A 22,951-nucleotide genomic window follows, 5' to 3' on the forward strand; every position below is an offset into this window, starting at 1 on the left:
GACCCGAGGGTCACTCCAGTGGTGCATGCAGGGCACAGGGGGGCTTCTCAGGCCAGCCATCGACTAGGCTAGGCAGAGGGTCGCCTGGGGGTCACTCCTGCACTGAAGTTCGGTTCCTTTTGGTCCTGGGGGTTGCGGGTGCAGTGCCTGGTCCAGGTGTCGGGTTCCTTGTTACAGGCAGTCACGGTCAGGGGAAGCTGCTGGATTCTCTCTGCATGCGTCGCTGTGGTGGTCCAGGGGAGTCGTCTCGGGTTACTCACGAGGTCGCAGTCCCCTGGGCGTCCTCCCTGTAGTCTTGGTTCTCGAGCCGAGGGCATCGGGTACAGAGGGTGAAGTCTCACACTTCCGGCGGGAAGAGTGATGTCTTTAAAAGTTGGCTCTTTGTAGCAAAGATGTTGCTGTGTGTGAACAGTGCCGCTGTTCTCAGGAGTTTCTAAGGTCCTTCAGGTTTCAGGGCAGTGCTCTGAGGCTTCAGAGGTCATTGGTCCTGGTTGGATGCGTCGCTGTTGCAGTTTTCTTTGAGTCAGGGAACAGGCCGGTAGGGCTGGGGCCAAAGCAGTTGTCGTCTCCATCATCTCTGCAGGGCTTTCAGGTCAGCAGTCCTTCTTGTTTCAGGTTGCAGGAATCTGATTTCCTGGGTTCTGGGGTGCCCCTAAATACTAAATACTAAATTTAGGTGTGTGTTTAGGTCTGGAGGCAGTAGCCAATGGCTACTGTCATGGAGGGTGGCTACGCCCTCTTTGTGCCTCCTCCCTGAGGGGAGGGGGGGCACATCCCTAATCCTATTGGGGGAATCCTCCAAACTTAAGATGGAGGATTTCTAAAGGCAGGGGTCACCTCAGCTCAGGACACCGTAGGGGCTGTCCTGACTGGTGGGTGACTCCTCCTTGTTTTTCTCATTACCTCCTCCAGCCTTGCCACCAAAAGTGGGGGCAGTGGCCGGAGGGGCGGGCATCTCCACTACCTGAGATGCCCTGGGGTGATGTAACAAAAGGCATGAGCCTTTGAGGCTCACCACCAGGTGTTACAGTTCCTGCAGGGGGAGGTGAGAAGCAGCTCCAGCCAGTACAGGCTTTGTTCCTGGCCACAGAGTGACAAAGGCACTCTCCCCATGTGTCCAGCAACTAGTCTGGTTGTGGCAGGCTGGCAGAAACTGGTCAGCCTAGCACTAGGAGTTGGACTGGTATTCAGGGGGCATCTCTAAGATGTCCTCTGGGTGTATTTTACAATAAATTCCACACTGGCATCAGTGTGCATTTATTGTGCTGAGAAGTTTGATACCAAACTTCCCAGATTTCAGTATAGCCATTATGCAACTGTGGAGTTCGTATTTGACAAACTCCCAGATCATATACTCTTATGGCTACCCTGCACTTACAATGTCTAAGGTTTTGCTTAGACACTGTAGGGGCATAGTGCTCATGCACATATGCCCTCACCTGTGGCATAGTGCACCGTGCCTTAGGGCTGTAAGGCCTGCTAGATGGGTGACTTACCTATGCCACAGGCAGTGTGAGGTTGGCATGGCACTCTGAGGGGAGTGCCATGTCGTCTTAGTCATTTTCTCCCCACCAGCACACACAAGCTGTGAGGCAGTGTGCATGTGATGAGTGAGGGGTCCCCAGGGTGGAATAAGACATGCTGCAACCCTTAGAGACCTTCCCTGCCATCAGGGTGCTTGGTTCCAGGGGTACCATTTACAAGGGACTTATCTGGGTGCCAGGGCTGTGCCAATTGTGGAAGCAAAGGTACAGTTTAGAACAAGAACACTGGTGCTGAGGCCTGGTTAGCAGGGTCCCAGCACACTTTCAATCCTAACTGGCATCAGCAAAAGGCAAAAGGTTAGGGGGTAACCATGCCAAAGAGGCATTTCCTTACACCACCATTCTGGCATGCCTTCCCGCCCTGAGGCATGGTGCACTATAATGTATGTGTGGGCATAGGTGCATGAACAATATGCCCCTACTGCATCCCTGCCAAACCTGGGACATAGTAAGTGAACAGAGCAGCCATTTTTTATTGCATGTGCTGGACACTGGTGAGTACAAGTTTCACAGCTACATGATGGCCTCTCTGAACCCTGAGTTGTTTGGTTTCAAACAACTCAGAACAATAAATCCAAAATGGTACCATTATTGGATTTATTGCAAAAGGCACCCAGGGGCCAACTTAGAGGTGACCCCCGCAAATGCTAATTAACCCTGGCATGGTTGCTTGCCGATTACAACTAGCCTGCCACCGAAAGACAAGATTCTGGAACCCCTGGGTGAGAGCTTTTGCTCTCTGTGTTTAGAAAGCCCTTCCTCAGCAGAGGTGTTACACCTCCTCCCCCAGGAATGTACACTGTCCTGCCAGTGAGCTTGAGGCCCTTAAAATTTGACCCCCAGCCCTGCTGCTAACAGCAGATGGCCGCTCCAGTTGCAAAACCCCAATTTTGGCGGCAGCAACAGGGGGAAAATGCACAAAGGACAGGAGGTCTGTCCACCCCCAGCCTACACCACCCCTAAGGTGTTGTATGCGAGGTGACACCCTACATTTCATTTTCCTCCATCTTGCATGTTAGGAAAATAGCCAATCAGAGATAGGGAAGTGGCCTCTGACCACAGGAAGTGATCATATAGTGGGTGTAGCCACCCTAACCTAGACGATCCGTTGGTCACTACTAGAGACTCCCCTAAATGCCCACTGAACGTAGTATTTAGTGGGCACCCCTAGACCTGCAGATCAGATTCAGGACAAAGAATACCACCAACAAAGAAAACCCAAGGCTCGAGAACTGCAAACTTGTTGCAGAAAAAGGCACCAAACCCTGCCTGCTGCACCCAGGACTCTACAAACGCTGCTGACGGGTTGCATGGACATCAGATGGACTCCACAAAAACCCAGATGTACTCCACCCTTCTGAAAATCGCCAAACATCTCCCTCCAGAGTGAAGGCATCACTCCCTGCAACAAAGAAGCAAAGACCAGTGATGTCCAGTTCATTGTCCAGCCGCTGACCAAGGAACCAGACACAGTAGAAGGACAAAATTCCACTCAGCTGACCCAGAAGAAAAATCCTGCAAGTTTGCCAAGTTTGGTGGTACTGCGACCTCCAGTGACTGAACCGTGCAATAGCCCAGGGTACTAGACCCCAACTTCAGACACCCAGAACAAAAGTCCACTCCGGACTCTCAGACGACCAGAAACAAGCTCTAATTGAGGGACTTCAGGACACGTAAGAACCACTCCCCAGGGTGGCCCTGCTGATCTGCAATCCACTCTCAAAGTGACTTGTCTCCTGGTTCCAAGGGCACTTTTGTGCATTTGCTCACCTATCTGCTCTGCACCCCGGCCTCCCTGGGCCCTGCACCGGAGAACCAGCTATGCTCTAAGGGTACCCCATCCCTTGCAACCTCTACACTCCAAGGGGACCCACCAGACTCACCTTGAAGTCTGCATGTGTAGTGCTTTTCGAAGTGATCCCTTACAGCTCCAAGGACTTTGTAACAGCTGCTCCTGCCGAAACCGAGAGCCGCCCGAACTTCCCCTGCTGGTCCATTGGACATTTCGACAACCTCGACCTAAAAATGAAAGGAGAGATTGGTAAAAGCACTGCCAAATTTTATATGCATTTTTAAAGTTTTCTCCCATTGATTCCTTTAGTGCGTAGTTACGCAAATAAAGACTATTTTTGCTTACATTTGAAAAATCATAACTTAATAAGTACTAACCCGATTTTGATGATCTTGGTCTGAAATAGTTTTGTACTTTGTCTCGAGTTATTCTTTTGAGTACGTGTCCACATTTATTGATACTTTGAGTACAACAAATGCTTAGCACTTCTCCAAGATTGGCGTAACTGCTCGACCAAGCTACCATAAAAATTAGAACATTAGGTTGTCTAGGTTTTGTCTCTGTAAACCAAGGTGGGGTTGTTTGGACACTCTGCACAGTGCACATCGTTTTTGTACACTATATAGAGAGCCAGCCTCCTACATGGAGCTCAAACCAGTGTAGCAAACACTGCTGCTCCTTCCAACATATTTACTTCCTCATTAATGTTCAGTAACAGGTGGCAGTCCACTATTATGTTAGCATTGAGTGCCCTGAGGTCAACACATAGCCTCAAAGTCTTAACCGTCTAGCGGGCCAGAACTATGGGAAACACCCATTCACCAGATTCCACTTCCTCAATAATCCCTTCACTTAACATGTCATCCAGAATATTCTTGAGCTCTTCTCATATAGTAATGAGCACTCCTCAGCTTTTGTTTAACAGGAGTGCCCCACTCTTGAGCTTAACACAATGAGAGTACCCCTGCAGATTGCTCACCCTTCCAGTAAACATGTTGGGAAACTGAGAAATAAGCCAGGACTTCAGGATCACGGACCAATAGTACTGGTTCTTTGCTATGTGGATTTAAAATGATCCCCGGCTTCCATTGATCCTTCCGTCCCAAAGCATTTACACCTTTCACCGTCACATACAGCTTCATGTGCGTTTCTCTATCCTTCAATGTTATATCTTCTTCAGTATATCCCTTTACTTCAATATCTGACCCATCAAAACTATGTGCCACAACGTCAGATTCCTTGAAATCATCCACAGTCCTTACATCTCCCAACTTTTCTACAAAATATTGCTCAGTAATTATGGCCCAAGGAGACCCTGAGTCCGCCATAAGCTCCAGATCCATGTCAAGGATCTGTACACTGCACTTGGGACATCTGCTACCCTCTGCATCCATCTCCTGAGCATTCATAGATAGAACTACACCCCCTTTCCATTCACTATCCACACCACACACACACACACTTATTACTAGATGCTTCCTTCATACCTGCCTTATTACTGGACTGGACTACACCTTTTCGCTTTTCAATTTTGCACACGTGAAAAATGTCCTGTATGCCTACATTTACTGCATTCTTCACCAATGGTTGGGCGGTGAGGTGATGAGGCCAAGAGACTAAAACTACCACACCTATAACAAGTAGTAGGTTTGTCATACCTTCTTCCACCTAGTAAATTTTTTCACACAGAATGATATCTAGTAACACAACTTAATCCGTATCTCTTAACACACTTAGGACTGTAACAAAATACTTTTTAGATTCTTGTATCTGTGTGTTGGGTTTGAGGAGCCCATTTGAATCGCATACAGTTGTTGGGCATGCCAACAGTAACTCATGCTTAATAGACTGCAATAGAAACTCTTCTTCATCCAAAAGTAAATGCATTTGAAACAAAATATATTGGATCGCATGCTTCTGTAAGAAGATATGAATATTATTTTTGAACATTTGGAAGCTGAGGCTGCATTCTTGATGTCCTGGCCTATATGGTGCATTGTAGATCAAACATCATAACCATTCAAAATAGTGACCAATGTCTGAAGTAAAGAGTGAGTGATTTACCTTCTTTCATAAAACCAAGGACAGTTACCAGGATGAAGCAGCTTATGACTGGTACTAGACTGACCAAAGTGAACATGTTCAAAGGCAAACAATTTTGTTATAATACCATTAAGATTATTAAATCACAAAACAACTCAGCCAAGATCATATAGCTCTAAAATGGTTTATGCTTGCAAAGCACTTGGCCAGTACAACTACTTTTCTGCAACATTTGTGACAGATGGATCTCTGGTTAATGATGATCTAAACCATTATGTTTAGTGGCAAGGAAAAAATTCATTGTGCACTTGAGTGTTTTTAAAACAAATTAATTGGTAAAATAAACAATGTTTAGTAGTCACCTTTCCTTGGTAGAAATCGTCTTACACAGAATAACAATTTACCTGTTCTAATGTTTGACTTGGCAGATGTGCTTCTGTCATAATTAGCCCATACCGCTGAGATGCTAGGTTCCTCATTTCACTGTAAGTGGCCCAGTCATGAAGAGCTACTGTGGTTAGATTGTAAAATGTTGTGTCCAGATAATGCGTCACATATGCTGAAAAAACAGGAAACAATGAATCCAGAGAAATGTTATGCAATGATTTTTAGACATAACAGGAAATATTTAATTCTTTCATCCACAGTTCCATTCTGACCAGAGCTCTTGCAGCACCAGAATCCTACTAGCACCCTTCAAACAGCAAAAAGCCTCAAAAACATTTTCAGCAGAAAGACATGAGGAATACGTAATAGGCTTTATCTGTTATCAATAAAGTAAGCAATTTATCTGATAGTGTATTGTATTTTAAAATATTAATCAAAATTGAAAATTGTCAATGTAAAGGCTGCAGCATACCAGGCACACACTGGTCCAAGTTAGGACTACAAGTGACAACAAACTCATAGGCTGCGTGGTTACTCCCAGGCCTTGTCATACTGCACAGACTTGTATAGTTAGTCTTCTTTCTAGGCTGCAAATGCTTAGTCTACAATAAGAGATATCCACTGGCTGGTACACTCTCTTGTAATGCTCCTCACACGATTAATCAATCAATTAATCAATCAGTGATCTTGTGGAACACGACTTGTTATCTGCGAGGGAATCCAGGAGCTGGCAGGGTCCAGGGTCTCAGTTGAACAGCCAGGTTTTCTGTGTCCTAAGATCTCCTGTAGATTAGAAGGCGGTCCTGAGGTGCAGGAGAAGGCCATTGTAGGATTTGGTTACGAGGTACGGAAAGGAAAGTCATCCTCTGCTTCTGCGCTGAATGCAGGGAGTAGGGGTCAGCGCGAGGGAGGCGGATATGTCTGGAGGGTTTGTGAAATCTCAGGCTGTGGTTAATGTAGGTGGGACAGGAGCTGTGCAGGGCCTTGAATGCGCGGGTGAGGAGTTTGAACTGGCATCTCTTCTGAACCTGGAGCCAGAGGAGTGTTTTGAGGTGGGGGTGATGTGGGTGTGACGAGGGAGATATAGAATGTAATGTGTAAGGAAATGCCTCCTTGGCATGGTTACCCCCTGACTTTTTGCCTTTACTGATGCCAAGTTATGATTTGAGAGTGTGCTGAGGGCTGCTAACCAGGCCCCAGCACCAGTGTTCTTTCCCTAACTTGTACCTTTGTTTCCACAATTGGCACACCCTGGCATCCAGGTAAGTCCCTTATAACTGGTACCCCTGGTACCAAGGGCCCTGATGCCAGGGAAGGTCTCTAAGGGCTGCAGCATGTCTTATGCCACACTGGAGACCCCTCACTCAGCACAGACACACTGCTTGCCAGCTTGTGTGTGCTGGTGGGGAGAAAATGACTAAGTCGACATGGCACTCCTCTCAGGGTGCAATACCAACCTCACACTGCCTACAGGTATAGATAAGTTACCCCTCTAGCAGACCTTACAGCCCTAAGGCAGGGTGCACTATACCATAGGTGAGGGCATAGGTGCATGAGCACTATGCCCCTACAGTGTCTAAGCAAAACCTTAGACATTGTAAGTGCAGGGTAGCCATAAGAGTATATGGTCTGGGAGTCTGTCATACACAAACTCCACAGCACCATAATGGCTACACTGAAAACTGGGAAGTTTGGTATCAAACTTCTCAGCACAATAAATGCACACTGATGCCAGTGTACATTTTATTGTGAAATACACCCCAGAGGGCATCTTAGAGATGCCCCCTAAAAACATACCCGACTTCCAGTGTGGGTTGACTAGTTTTACCAGCCTGCCACACACCAGACATGTTGCTGGCCACATGGGAAGAGTGCCTTTGTCACTCTGTGGCTAGTAACAAAGCATGTACTGGGTGGAGGTGCTTCTCACCTCCCCCTGCAGGAACTATAACACCTGGCGGTGAGCCTCAAAGGCTCACCTCCTTTGTTACAGCGCCCCAGGGCACTCCAGCTAGTGGAGATGCCCGCCCCCTCCGGCCACGGCCCCACTTTTGGCGGCAAGTCTGGAGGAGATAATGAGAAAAACAAGGAGGAGTCACTGGCCAGTTAGGACAGCCCCTAAGGTGTCCTGAGCTGAGGTGACTCTGACTTTTAGAAATCCTCCATCTTGCAGATGGAGGATTCCCCCAATAGGATTAGGGATGTGCCCCCCTCCCCTCAGGGAGGAGGCACAAAGAGGGTGTAGCCACCCTCAGGGCTAGTAGCCATTGGCTACTAACCCCCCAGACCTAAACACACCCCTAAATTGAGTATTTAGGGGCTCCCAGAACCTAGCAAGATAGCTTCCTGCAACCTGAAGACGAAGAAGGACTGCTGACCTGAAGCCCTGCAGAGAAGACGGAGACACCAACTGCTTTGGCCCCAGCCCTACCGGCCTGTCTCCCCACTTCAAGAAAAACTGCAACAGGGACGCGTTCCACAGGGTTCAGCGACCTCTGAAGCCTCAGAGGACTACCCTGCATCTAAAGGGACCAAGAACTCCTGAGGACAGCGGCTCTGCTCCAAAGAAGAAACATCTTTGCAACAAAGAAGCAACTTTTAAAGACAACACATTTCCCGCCGGAAGCGTGAGACTTTGCACTCTGCACCCGACGCCTCTGGCTCAACCTGCGGAGAAACACCACTACAGGGAGGACTCCCCGGCGACTGCGACCCTGTGAGTAGCCAGAGTTGACCCCCCTGATCCTCCCCAGCGACGCCTGCAGAGGGAATCCAGAGGCTACCCCTGACCGTGACTGCCTGCTTCTAAGAACCAGATGCCTGGTAAAGACACTGCACCCGCAGCACCCAGGACCTGAAGGATCCGACCTCCAGTGCAGAAGCGACCTCCAGGTGGCCCTCTCCCTTGCCCAGGTAGTGGCTACCTGAGGATCCCCCCCCCCTTGCCTGCATGCTTCGTTGAAGAGACCCCTGGGTCTCCCATTGAACTCCATTGCAAACCCGACACCTGTTTGCACTCTGCACCCGGCCGCCCCGCGCCGCTGAGGGTGTACATTTTGTGCTGACTTGTGTCCCCCCCCGGTGCCCTACAAAACCCCGCTGGTCTGCCCTCCGAAGACGCAGGTACCTACCTGCTGGCAGACTGGAACCGGGGCACCCCCTTCTCCATTGAAGCCTATGCGTTTTGGGCACCACTTTGACCTCTGCACCTGACCGGCCCTGAGCTGCTGGTGTGGTAACTTTGGGGTTGCCCTGAACCCCCACCAGTGGGCTACCTTGGACCCAGCTTTGAACCCTGTAGGCGGTTCACTTACCTGCAAAACTAACAAACACTTACCTCCCCCAGGAACTGTTGAAAATAGCATTTTTGTGAAAACTGTACATGCTATTTTGCTGATTCGAAGTTCCTAAGTTACCTAAGTGAAATGCCTTTCATTTGAAGTATTACTTGTAAATCTTGAACCTGTGGTTCTTAAAATAAACTAAGAAAATATATTTTTCTATACAAAAACCTATTGGTCTGGAATTGTCTTTGAGTGTGTGTTCCTCATTTATTGCCTGTGTGGGTACAACAAATGCTTAACACTACCCTCTGATAAGCCTACTGCTCGGCCACACTACGACAAAATAGAGCATTAGAATTATCTATTTTTGCCACTATCTTATCTCTAGGGGAACCCTTGGACTCTGTGCATGCTATTTCTTACTTTGAAATAGTACATACAGAGGCAACTTCCTACATTATGTTAAGTTATTTGTATTGATATAGCGCATGGCTACCTGTAGGCCTCCCAGCGCTGAGGACAAAACGTTTGAATAGCCAAGTGTAAGGAAATGCCTCCTTGGCATGGTTACCCCCTGACTTTTTGCCTTTTGCTGATGCCAAGTTATGATTGAAAGTATGCTGAGACCCTGCTAACTAGGCCCCAGCACCAGTGTTCTTTCCCTATACTGTACCTTTCCCAATTGGCACAGCCCTGGCACTCAGATAAGACCCTTGTAAATGGTACCCCTGGTACCAAGCGCCCTGATGCCAGGGAAGGTCTCTAAGGGCTACAGCATGTCTTATGCCACCCTGGGGACACCTCACTCAGCACATGCACACTGCCTCACAGCTTGTGTGTGCTGGTGGGGAGAAAATGACTAAGTCGACATGGTACTCCCCTCAGGGTGCCATGCCAACCTCACGCTGCTTGTGGCATAGGTAAGTCACCCCTCTAGCAGGCCTTACAGCCCTAAGGCACGGTGCACTATACCACAGGTGAGGGCATATGTGCATGAGCACTATACCCCTACAGTGGCTAAGCAAAACCTTAGACATTGTAAGTACAGGGTAGCCATAAAGAGTATATGGTCTGGGAGTTTGACAAACAACGAACTCCACAGTTCCATAATGGCTACACTGAAATCTGGGAAGTTTGGTATCAAACTTCTGAGCACAATAAATTCACACTGATGCCAGTGTGGAATTTATTGTAAAATGCACCCAGAGTGCATCTTAGAGATGCTCCCTGAATACCAATCCCACTTCTAGTGTTAGGCCGACCAGTTTCTGCCAGCCTGTCACAACCAGACAAGCTGCTGACCACATGGGGAGGAGTGCCTTTGTCACTCCATGGCCAGGAACAAAGCCTGTACTGGGTGGAGGTGCTTCTCACCTCCCCCTGCAGGAACTGTAACACCTGGCAGTGAGCCTCAAAGGCTCACCCCCTTTGTTACAATGCCACAGGGCATCACAGATAGTGGAGATGCCTGCCCCTCCGGCCACTGCCCCCACTTTTGGCGGCAAGGCTGGATGGATAATTAGAAAAACAAGGAGGGGTCACCCACCAGTCAGGACAGCCCCTAAGGTGTCCTGAGCTGAGGTGACCCCTACCTTTAGAAATCCTTCATCTTAAGTTTGGAAGATTCCCCCAATAGGATTAGGGATGTGCCCCCCCCCTCCCCTCAGGGAGGAGGCACAAAGAGGGTATAGCCACCCTCCAGGACAGTAGCCATTGGCTGCTGCCCTCCCAGACCTAAAACACACCCAAGAACCCAGGAAATCAGATTCCTGCAACCTGAACTAAGAAGGAGGACGGCTGACCTGCAAGCCTGCAGAGACGACGGAACACGACAACTGCTTTGGCCCCAGCCCTACCGGCCTGTCTCCTGACTCGAAAAACTGCAACAGCGACTCATCCAACAGGGACCAGGGACCTCTGAAGCCTCAGAGGACTGCCCTGAATCCCAGGACCAAGAAACTCCCGTAAGCAGCGGCTCTGCTCAACAAACAGCAACTTTCGTGCAACTTTTCCACAACTTTCAAAGATCTCACTGTTCCCACCGGAAGCGTGAGACTTCACACTCTGCACCCAAAGCCCCCGGGTCGAGCTCCAGAAAACCAGCACCACAAGGAGGACTCCCATGCGACTGCGACCTCGTGTGTAGCCCAAGACGACACCCCTGGACCACCACAGCGAAGCATACAGAGAGAATCCAGAGGCTCCCCCTGACCGCGACTGCCTGTAACAAGGGACCCGACGCCTGGACCAAGCACTGCACCCACAGCCCCCAGGACCAGAAGGAACCGAACCTCAGTGCAGGAGTGACCCACAGGCGACCCTCTGCCTAGCCCAGGTGGTGGCTGGCCCGAGCAGCCTCCCATGCACTGCCTGCACCGTTAGAGTGTCCCTCCATTTAAACCAATACAAAACCCGATGACTGCTTTGCACACTGCACCCGGCTGCCCCTATGGCGCTGAGGGTGTGTTTTGCGTGCCTACTTGTGTCCCCACCAGTGCTCTACAAAACCCCCCTGGTCTGCCCCCTGAGGACGCAGGTACTTACCCGCTGGCAGACAGGAACCGGAGCACCCCTGTTCTCCATAGACGCCTATGTGTTTTGGGCACCTCGTTGACCTCTGCTCCTTACCGGCCCTGAGCTGCTGATGTGGTAACTTTGGGGTTGCCCTGAACCCGCAACCCCCAAAACCTTGAGGCCAGCCAACAGCTCCAGAAGATGTGGTATGACCAAAAGGCTGCTATGGTTGAGTTTCAGCCAGGGCAGAAAGTCTGGGTTCTGGACCCTGTGGCTCCTAGGGCACTTCAGGACAAATGGAGTGGCCCTTACCCAGTGCTAGAAAAGAAGAGTCAGGTCACTTACCTGGTGGACCTAGGCACTAGCAGGACCCCCAAGAGGGTGATCCATGTTAATCACTCAAACTCTTCCATGATAGGGCAGATGTAAATATGTTGATGGTTACAGATGAGGACCAAGAAGCAGAGAGTGAACCTCTCCCTGATCTGACCTCCACTGACCCTAAGGATGGCACAGTAGATGGAGTAATCTATTCAGACACCCTCTCTGGTCAACAGCAGGGTAACTGCAATCAAGTACTCTAGCAGTTTGCAGAGCTCTTTTCTCTAACACCTGGTCAGACACACCGGTGTACCCATGATGTGGACACAGGAGACAGCATACCTGTCAAAAACAAAATATTTAGACAGTATGGCCAAGTTAAAGAAAGCATCAAAGTGGAAGTCCACATGATACTGGAGTTGGGAGTGATTGAGCACTCTGACAGTCCCTGGGTCAGCCCAGTGGTCTTGGTCTCCAAACCTCACACAAAAGAGGGCAAGAGAGAGATGAGGTTTTGTGAGGACTACAGAGGGCTTAACTATGTCACCAAGACAGATGCTCACCCCATTCCAAGGGCAGATGAGCTAATAGACAAATTGGGTGCTGCCAAATACTTAAGTACCTTTGACTTAACAGCAGGGTACTGGCAAATAAGAATAGTACCAGGAGCAAAAGAGAAAACAGCATTCTCTACACAAGATGGGCACTACCAGTTTACTGTGAGGCCCTTTGACTTAAAGAACGCCCCTACCACCTTCCAAAGGTTGGTGAATCAAGTCCTTGCTGACTTGGAGTCCTTTAGTGCAGCTTGTCTTGATGATATAGCTGTCTTTAGCTCCAGCAGGCAGGATCACCTGGTCCACCCGAGGAAGGCTTTGCAGGCCCTGCAAGCAGCAGGCCTCTCTATCAAAGCATCTAAATGTCAGATAGGGGAGGGTACTGTGGTTTACTTGGGACACCTTGTAGGTGGAGGCCACGTTTAGCCACTCCAATGCAAGATCCAGACTATTCTGGACTGGGTAGCTCCAAAAACCCAGACTCAAGTCATTGCATTCCTTGGCTTGACTGGGTACTATAGGAGGTTTGTAAAGGGTTATGGATCAATAGTGACACCCCTCACAGAGCTTACCTCCAAGAAAATGCCCAAGAAGGTGAACTGGACTGTGGACTGTGAAAAGGCCTTTGACACCCTGAAGCAAGAAATGTGTACAGCACAAGTTTTGAAAGCTCCAGATTACTCTAAGCAGTTCATTGTGCAGACAGATGCCTCTGACCATAGGATAGGAGCAGTCCCGTCCCAAACAAATGATGATGGCCTTGACCAGCCTGTTGCTTTTATTAGCAGGAGGTTACTCCCCGGGGAGCAGCGTTGGAGTGCCATTGAGAAGGAAGCCTTTGTTGTGGTCTGGTCCCTGAAGAAGTTGAGACCATACCTTTTTGGTACTCACTTCATAGTTCAAACTGACCACAGACTTCTCAGATGGCTAATGCAAATGAAAGGAGAAAACCCTAAACTGATGAGGTGGTCCATATCCCTACAGGGAATGGACTTTGTAGTGGAACACAGACCTGGGACTGCCCATGACAATGATGATGGCCTTTCCAGGTTCTTCCACTTAGAAAATTAAGACTCTTTTGGGAAAGGTTAGTCTCATCCTCTTTCGTTTTTTTTTTTTTGGGGGGGAGGGGGGGGGGGGGGGAGGGGGGGGGGAGGGGGGGGGGAGGGGGGGAATTGTGTAAGGAATTGCCATGTTGGCATTGTTACCCCCTGACTTTTTGCCTTTGCTGATGCCAAGTTTTGATTGAAAGTGTGCTGGGACCCTGCTAACCAGGCCCCAGCACCAGTGTTCCTTCCCTAAACAGTACCTTTGCTTCCACAATTGGCACAACCCTGGCACTCAAATAAGTCCCTTCTAACTGGTACCCCTGGTACCAAGGGCCCTGATGCCAGGGAAGGTCTCTAGGGCCTGCAGCATGTCTTATGCCACCATGGGGACCCCTCACTCAGCACAGCTTGTGTGTGCTGGTGGGGAGAAAATGACTAAGTCGACATGGCACTCCCCTCAGGGTGCCATGCCAACCTCACACTGCCTGTGGCATAGGTAAGTCACCCTTCTAGCAGGCCTTACAGCCCTATGGCAGGGTGCACTATACCACGGGTGAGGGCATTTGTGCATGAGCACTATGCCCCTACAGTGCCTAAGCAAAACCTTAGACATTGTAAGTGCAGGGAAGCCATAAGAGTATATGGTCTGGGAGTTTGTCAAACACGAACTCCACAGTTTCATAATGGCTACAATGAAATCTGGGAAGTTTGGTATCAAACTTCTCAGCACAATAAATGCACACTGATGCCAGTGTGGAATTTATTGTAGCATGCACCCAGAGGGCATCCTATAGATGCCCCCTGAATACTAACCCGACTTCTAGTGTGGGGCTGACCTGTTTCTGCCAGCCTGCTTTGCACACTGCACCCGGCCGCCCCTGTGCCGCTGAGGGTGTGTTTTGTGTGCCTTCTTGTGTGTCCCCCCTAGTGCTCTACAAAACCCCCTGGTCTGCCTCCCGAGGACGCGGGTACTTACCTGCTGGCAGACTGGAACTGGAGCACCCCTGTTCTTCATAGGCACCTATGTGTTTTGGGCACCTCTTTGACCTCTGCACCGGACCAGCCCTGAGCTGCTGGTGTGGTAACTTTGGGGTTGTCTTGAACCCCCAACGGTGGGCTGCCTATGCACAGGAACTGAGACTTGTAAGTGTCTTACTTACCTCACAATCTAACCAATACTTACCGCCCCCAGGAACTGTTGATTTTTGCACAGTGTCTACTTTTAAAATAGCTTATTGCCATTTTAACAAAAACTGTATATGTTATTGCTCTAATTCAAAGTTCCTAACTTACCTGTGTGGAGTACCTTATATTTTATGTATTTACTTCAAATCTTGAACTTGTGGTTCTAAAAATAAATTAAGAAAATATATTTTTCTATATAAAAACTATTGGCATGGAGTTAAGTCTTTGAGTGTGTGTTCCTCATTTATTGCCTGTGTGTGTGTACAACAAATGCTTAACACTACCCTCTGATAAGCCTACTGCTCGACCACACTACCACAAAATAGAGCATTAGAATTATCTAATTTTGCCACTATCTTACCTCTAAGTGGAACCCTTGGACTCTGTGGACACTATCTCTAACTTTGAGATGGTATATACAGAGCCAACTTCCTTCAGGGTGTTTCCTTAGTACAGTTGGCTGGTGACAAGACCGTAGGTGATGGTGCGTCTTACGTTTTGGGGAAGCCACTTGAAAATCTTGTGTAACATGCGCAGGATCGAGAAGCAGGAGGATGACACTCCATTTACTTGGGACCTCGGGGTGAGTTTGCTGTCCATGATGATAGAGATTCCTGGCGTGCTGAGCTGGGGTTAGAGTCGCCCCACATCTGTGGGCCACCACAAGGCATCCCAAAAGAAGTTGCCGATGCTTAAGATCAAGACTTCTTTATTTTCGGTGTTGAACTTGGGACAGTTATTCTTCATCCAATTGGTGATGCTGGTAATATGTTGGTGGAAGTTGGTCCGGCGGCGGTGGATTTTTCAGAGAGGGAGAGGGTGAGTTGCTGTTAGAAAAAGCTCCTTGTTGCAGTTATCCCCGCCTGCCCCACTTTTTGCCTGATATTGATGCTGACTTGACAGAGTGTGCTGGGACCCTGCTAACCAGGCCCCAGCACCAGTGTTCTTTCACAAAAATTGTTTCCACAATTGGCACACCCCAGCACACAGATACGTCCCTTGTAAAAGGTACCAGTGGTACCAAGGGCCCTGTGACCAGGGAAGGTCCCTAAGGGCTGCAGCATGTGTTGTGCCACCCGAAGGGACCCCTTAACTAACACATGCACACTACTATTGCAGACTGTGTGTGTTGGTGGGGAGAAAAAGGTAAAGTCGACATGGCATCCCCCTCAGGGTGCCATGCACAAAAAACACTGCCTGTGGCACTGGTAAGTCACCCCTCTGGCAGGCCTTAAATCCCTAAGGCAGGGTGCACTATACCACAGGTGAGGGCATAGCTGCATGAGCAATATGCCCCTACAGTGTCTATGGCCATTCGTAGACATTGTGAGTACAATGTGGCCATATTAAGTATATGGTCTGGGAGCTTGTCAAAACGAACTCCACAGTTCCATAATTGCTACTCTGAATACTGGGAAGTTTGGTATCAAACTTCTCAGAATAATAAACCCACACTAATGCCAGTGGTGGATTTATTAAAAAATGCACACAGAGGGCATTTTAGAGGTGCTACCTGTATTTTACCCAATCCTTCAGTGCAGGACTGACGGGTCTGTGCCAGCCTGCCACTCGGAGACGAGTTTCCGACGCCCTAGAGTGAGAACCTTTGTGCTCTCTGAGGCCAGAAACAAAGCCTGCACTGCTTCACACCTCCACCTGCAGGAACTGTAACACCTAGCAGTGAGCAACAAAGGCTCAGGCTTCATATTACAATGCCACAGGGCACTCCAGCTAGTGGATATGCCCGCCACCCCCGGACACAGCCCCCACTTTTGGCGGCAAGTCCCGGGAGACAATGAGAAAAACAAGGAGGAGTCACCCCCTCAGGCAGGTCCACCCCTAAGGTGACTAGAGCTGAAGTGACCCCCTCCTTGGAAAATCATCCATCTTGTTTTGAAGAATTTAGCCCAATAGGGATAGGGATGTGCTCCCCTCCCCAAAGGGAGGGAGCACAAGGAGGGTGTAGCCATCCTCGAGGACAGTAGCCATTGGCTACTGCCCTGTGACCTTAACACCACCCCAAATTCAGTATTTAGGGGCAACCCTGAACCAAGGATTTCAGATTCCTGACGACCTCACAAGAGGAATAAGGACTGCTGACCTGAAAACCCCGCAGAGAAGAAAATTAGAGAACAACTGACTTGGCCCCAGCCCTACCGGCCTGCCTCCTACTTTGAAAAGCTGCAAGAAGGGAAGCGACACGTTCTGCAACCCCTGACAAACTCCTAGGGGACTGCCTGCATCACCTTGGACCAAGAACTCGTGTGGACAGCTGCTCTGCCCAACCAGAAGAAAGGAAACTATCTTCAAAGGGACTCTCACCTCACTCCTCAAGCGCGAGTCCCCACCACTCTGCCCCCAACACCCCTGGCCTGTGTCCAGAGAAAGCAAGCAGCTAGAGATGAACCCCAGGCGATTCTGACGACATGTCCACCCTGTGCCGAACTCCCTGCATCCCCAAGACAACACCTGCAGGGGGAATCCAGAGGACCCCCTCTGACAGCGAGTGCCCGGTATGAAGAAACCCGACGCCTGGGAGAAACACTGCACCCCCAGCCTCCAGGCCTGTGAAGCACCAACCGCTGGTGCAGCAGTAACCAGCAGGTGGCACTCACCCTTGCCCAGTAGGTGGCTGGCCCGAGAAGCCCCTCTGTGTCCTGCCTGCAACGCCTGAGAGACCCCCGGTCTCTCCATTGATTTCAATTACTAACCCAACGCCTTGTTTGCCCACTGCACCCGGGCGCCCCTGTACCGCTGAGGGTGTACTTTGTGTGCCTACTTGGGATCCCCCCCCAGTACTTTACAAACCCCCCCTGGTCTGCTCCCCGTGGATGCAGGTTCTTACCTGCTAGCAGACTAGAACTGAAGCACCCCCTGTCTCCATAGGCGCCTATGTTATTTGGGCCCCTCTTTGACCTCTGCACCTGACCGGGCCCTGTGTTGTTGGTGCTGGGTTTTGGGGTTGACTTGAACCCCCGACGGTGAGCTACCTATGCCCTGGAGACTGAACTTGTAAGTGCTTTCCTTACCTGACAAACTAACCTTTACTTACCTCCCCCAGAAACTGATGAATTTTGCACTATGTCCACTTTTAAAATAGCTTATTTCCATTTTATGCCAAACTGTGTACATTAGTGTTTTCATTCAAAGTTCCATATTTACCTATGCCAAAAACCTTACAATTTATGTACTTACTTTAATTCTGAATCTTGTGGTTCTAAAATAAATAAAGCAAATAATATTGTTCTATATAAAAACCTATTGGCCTGGAGTTAAATCATTGAGTGTGTGTTCTCATTTATTGCCTGTGTGTGTTAACACTACCCTCTGTTAAGCCTAACTGCTCGACCACACTACCACAAATAGAGCATTACTATTATCTATTATTGCCACTATCAACCTCTAATGGGAACCCCTGGACTCTGTGCACACAATCTCTCACTTTGAGATACTATATACAGAGCCAGCTTCCTACAGTTACGTATCGTGGGCGTTAACTATAGTGTTAAGTCTGTGGGATTGATGTTGGTAAGGGGGGACGTGTAGATGTTGAAGAGGGTGGGGCTAAGTAATGAGCCTTGAGGGTCTTTCCAGACGACTGGTTTAGGTTTAGAGGTGAAGGTGGATTTGTTGTGTTCAGTCAGTGAGGAAGGAGGCGATCTATCTGAGCGCAGCTCCTTGGATGCCTATGTCAGGAAGTCTGGCAATGAGCATGTGGTAGAAGACGATGTTGAAGCGTGCTGAGAGATTGAGGAGGATAAGGGCAGTTCTCTCTCCACTATCGAGGAGGGTCCATATGTCATATGTGGACACGATCAGAGGTGTCTCTGTGCTATGGTTGCTGCAGAATCCACATTGGGAGTCGTCCAGGAGGTGATTGTTTTTCAGGTAGATGGTGAGTTGTTGATTGATGGCTTTTTCAATGACTTTGGCAGGGAAAGGTAACAGGGAGATGGGTTCTATAGTTGCAGAGTTTGTTGGGGTCCGCTGAAGGTTTCTTCAGCAGGGGTTGGATTTCTGCACGCTTCTAGTTTTCTGTGAAGGTGGCAGAATCCAGTAAGGTGTTGAGTACAATGGAAAGTTCGAGGTCGATCCTGGATGATCCTAGGTTGAAGATGTGGTTGGATGAGGCCCCTGAATGGATGGATTTCATGATGGTGTCCTGAGTGGAAAGGTGGTTCCAACTGGTTAGCCTTGGGATGGTTGTGTGTGGAGTACAAGTTACTTACCTTCGGTAACAAAATATCTGGTAGAGACATATTCTAGTTGCAGATTCCTTACCTTAGAATTTTCCCCAGGCGTCAGACTGGATCCAAAGATTTTTGTTCAAGCAATACCCTTGCTCGTTGGTAGGTGGCGTGGGTCGACGTCGTAGTCGCCATGATAACATCGAGAATAGTACATAGACGCCGTCCTCGCACAGTGACATCAGTTCCTTTTAACGACTTTCAACGCTAGAGCTCAGAGCCTCTAAGAACACTGAGATTGGTGCGCAAGAGCTAAAGACCTGAAAGGGGGAACCCCTGTCCCTAGGAATCAGTTCACAAGCGGGGAGGATGGGTGGGCGGTAAGCAATCTGCAACTAGAATATGTCTCTGCCAGATATTTTGTAACCAAAGGTATGTAACTTGTACATCGGATAGAGACTTATAGTTGCAGATTCCTTATCTTAGAATAGATACCCAAGCAATGCCATGCTTGGTGGTGGGCTGCGAACCAAGATCATACTAGAAAGTACTGCAGGACCGAAGGATCAAAGTAGCTGTCTCAACAGACCCTGACTATCCAGGCAGAAATGCTCAGCAAACGAGTGCAGGGACGCCCAAGTAGCTGCCTGACAGATGTCCAGGACAGGAACTCTACGTGCTAACGTAGTGGAAGCAGCAGTTGCTTTGGTGGAATGAGCACGCAAGCCTTCAGGAGGTTGCTTTTTAGCCAAAGCGTAGCACATTTTGATGCAAAGAAGCACCCATCAAGAGATGGTATGCTTTTGCGCCACCTTCCCTTTCTTCGCACCCACATAGCCAACAAAGAGTTGATCGTCCACCTGGAAATCTTTAGTACGATTGAGGTAGAACGCCAACGCTCTTTTTGGGTCCAGACGGTGGAGTCTCTCCTCCTCATGGGAAGGAAGTGGGGGTGCTTAGAAGACAGGCAAAGTGATGGACTGGCCTACATGAAATGGTGTAACCACCTTAGGAAGGAAGGAAGCTCTAGTGCGTAACACCACTTTTCGTGATCGACTGTGTGTCGGCGGCTGAGTTTGTCTGCTCTGACGTTGAGAGAGCCCGCCAGAAGTTGAAGGGTAATGCCCTGATGTTCCAGCCATGTCCAGAGGCGTAGTGCCTCCTGACAAAAGGTCCAGGACCCTACCCCGCCCTGTTTGTTGGAGTACCACATGGCAGTAGTGTTGTATGTGAACACCTGCACCACTTTACCTTTGAGAGAGGGAAGGAATGCTTTCAACACAAGCCTGATCGCCCGGAGCTCCAGCATATTTATGTGGAGCCCCAACTCCGCCAGAGACCAGAGGCCTCTGATCTCCGCCTCTCCCATGTGGCCACCCCAACCCAGAAGTGACGCATCTGTCACTATGAAGAGATCTGGTTGGGGAAGGGAGAGGGATCTGCCATTGACCCAATTTGGATTTGAAAGCCACCACTGCAGGTCTTTCGCAGTCCACTCCAAGATATGGACCATGTCGGACAGATTTCCCTGATGCTGCGCCCACTGGAACTTCATGTCCCACTGCAGAGCCCACATATGCCATCTGGCATGTGTTACTAGCAGGATGCAGTCAGTCTCACCGAAACCAAAGACCGAGGCTGAAAAATCTGAATCATAGCCTGAATGTCTTGGACTCGCTTGTCGGAGGATAAGCCCGAAATTGCACTGTATCCAGAACAGCTTCAAGGAAAGGGAGCGTCTGAGAGGGAGTCAGGTGTGACTTCGGCACGTTTATAGTGAACCCCAGCTTGTGCAGGAGGTTCGCCATAGTCTGAAGGTGGGAGATGACTGTCTGGGGTGAAAGCACCTTCAACAGCCAGTTGTCGAGGTAGGGGAAGACTGAGACCCCTAACCTGCGCAGATGAGCTGCAACCACGGCCATCACTTTCGTGAACACCTGAGGGGCGCTGGTAAGGCCGAAAGGGAGCATGGTAAACTGAAAGTGCTCGAGACCTACCACGAATCGTAGGTAACGTCTGTGGGCAGGCAGGATGGGGATGTGGAAATAAGCGTCCTGCAAGTCCAACGCTACCATCCAGTCTCCTGGGTCTAAAGCAGACAGAACCTGAGCCAGGGTGAGCATTTTGAATTTCTCCTTCTTGAGGAAGTAGTTCAGGACCCGAAGGTCTAGGGTAGGACGTAAGCACTTGTCCTTCTTTTGTATCAGAAAGTAGAAGGAAAAACAACCACAACCTACTTCTGGCACAGGGACCCTTTCTATAGCTCCCTTGGCCAAGAGAGCCGTGACTTCCTGGCAAAGAAGTACCAAATGATCCTCCGGAAGATGATGGAAAGATGGTGGCATGTGTAGTGGTGCAGATTCAAAAGGGAGGGAGTAGCCCTTCCGAATGATCTGCAAAATCCACCCGTTTGTAGTGATATGTTCCCAGTGGGGCAGGTGATGGCGAATCCTGCCACCAACTGGGTGGGAGTGAGAGGACGGACTAGGAGGGTTTGGAGACTGCAGCGGGGGCAGAGGTGGACTTGACAGACCTCTGGTTCCCTATCCCACGGCCACGTGGGATTCCACGTCCTCGGCCATGTATAGGCTGGCCAGCATGCGTGGCACGGTGGCTGGGTAGAGGACGCGACAGGGTGCCCCTTCCGTGTCCACGAAAGGGACAAAAAGCGGACTGTGGTGGGCGAGTGGCAGAGGAAAGACCAAGTGACCGAGCCATAGCCCGGGAATCCTTGAATCTCTCCAAGGCTGAGTCCGCTTTGTCTCCAAAGAGACGGGTGCCATCAAAGGGCATGTCCATGAGTGACTGTTGGACATCCCCCGAGAACCCTTAAGTGCGGAACCAGGCGTGGCGCCATAAGGCCAGTGTCATTGCAACCGATCTACCCAGAGAGTCAGTCGTATCCAGCCCACAACGGATAGTGAACTTCGCCGTGTCTCTCCCATCTTTCACTGCTTGGGAGACGATAGCACTGGCCTCCGCCGGTATCTGCGGCAGGACTTGTGCAACCGTATCCCACAGGGAGTGGGTATAACGGCCCAAAAGGCTTGCAGTGTTCACAGACCGCAGCGATGCTGGAGGAAGAAAACAACTTTTTGACAAATTGTTCCAGCCTTTTGGATTCCCTATCCGGGATGCGGAAGGGAACACGCCTGAAGAAGAGTAAGCCTGGATAACAAGACTCTCAGGTGTGGGGTGTTGGGACAGGAATTTTGGGTCGTTCAGTGCAGGCCGATGGTGGCGAGTGATAGTTCAGTTCACAGGAGCCCCTGTGTTAGGTTTGGACCATGTACCCAAAAGGACATCTATGAGGGCTTCATTAAATGGCAAAAGGGGTTCCGAAGTAGAAGCCCCTGCTGAAGCACCTCCGTCAGGAGATTAGACCCGACTTCTACAGTAGGTAGCTCAAGGCCGAGGACTTCACCTGCCCTACTGACCACCATACTGTAAGTTGCTCGCTCCGCCATAGCCAATGTAAGAGGAGATAGCATGCCAGCATCAGGAGAAGTATCCAGACCACTGGTTTCACCCAAATCCTGTGCCCAGTCCATAGCAGGGTCATCCTGGTATTCATAAGGGTCCAGGGACCCCTCCAATTCCTCCCTGTATTCGTACGCATAGGAAAAGGGGTCCGATTCCGACCTCGGGCGAATAGGCCCCACCGAAGCCTATGGGGGCGTCGGCCGACGCCGCTCCGACTCATCGGGGATAAAAATTGGGTCGACATCGATAGTGGGCACTACCGACGTCTGGAGTGTAGATAATCGACCCGGTGCCGGGGAAGGTCTTGTGTGCGACCGGCGCGAGTGTGGATCCGTGCATGGATCCAGAGGTGACCTCGGTGGCCGGGCCCGAAGCCGCCGGCGCGAAACCCGAAGGCCCCCTCAGCCGAACCCCTGGGGCCAGAAGGCGCCGTATCGGGGTCGGCCACCCCAAAGATAAGGTGCATGGCCTTGTAAAACTCCTTCAGTTGGGCGGGGTGGCTCCGGCTCCAGAGACTCGGGAAAGCGCGGAATCGACCCAGACGCAGGCTTCAAGGACAGAGGCCTAGTGCGAGGACACTCATCCCGCGTCGCATCGGCGAGCGA

At 50.0% G+C, this 22,951-nt stretch overlaps 1 protein-coding gene across 1 annotated transcript in view; it reads right to left on the bottom strand.

The window, feature by feature from the left end:
• Positions 1–22,951, bottom strand: part of WASHC4 (WASH complex subunit 4) — a 923,504-nt gene that overhangs the window by 446,523 nt on the left and 454,030 nt on the right. The window contains exon 22 of the mRNA XM_069228973.1: positions 5,784–5,938. Within this exon, the coding sequence (XP_069085074.1) occupies positions 5,784–5,938 (155 nt within the window). The remainder of the gene's footprint in view (positions 1–5,783; positions 5,939–22,951) is intronic.

The sequence above is a fragment of the Pleurodeles waltl genome, chromosome 4_1 (genome assembly GCF_031143425.1).
Source record: "Pleurodeles waltl isolate 20211129_DDA chromosome 4_1, aPleWal1.hap1.20221129, whole genome shotgun sequence".
In the NCBI taxonomy this organism is placed as follows: Eukaryota; Metazoa; Chordata; class Amphibia; order Caudata; family Salamandridae; genus Pleurodeles; species Pleurodeles waltl.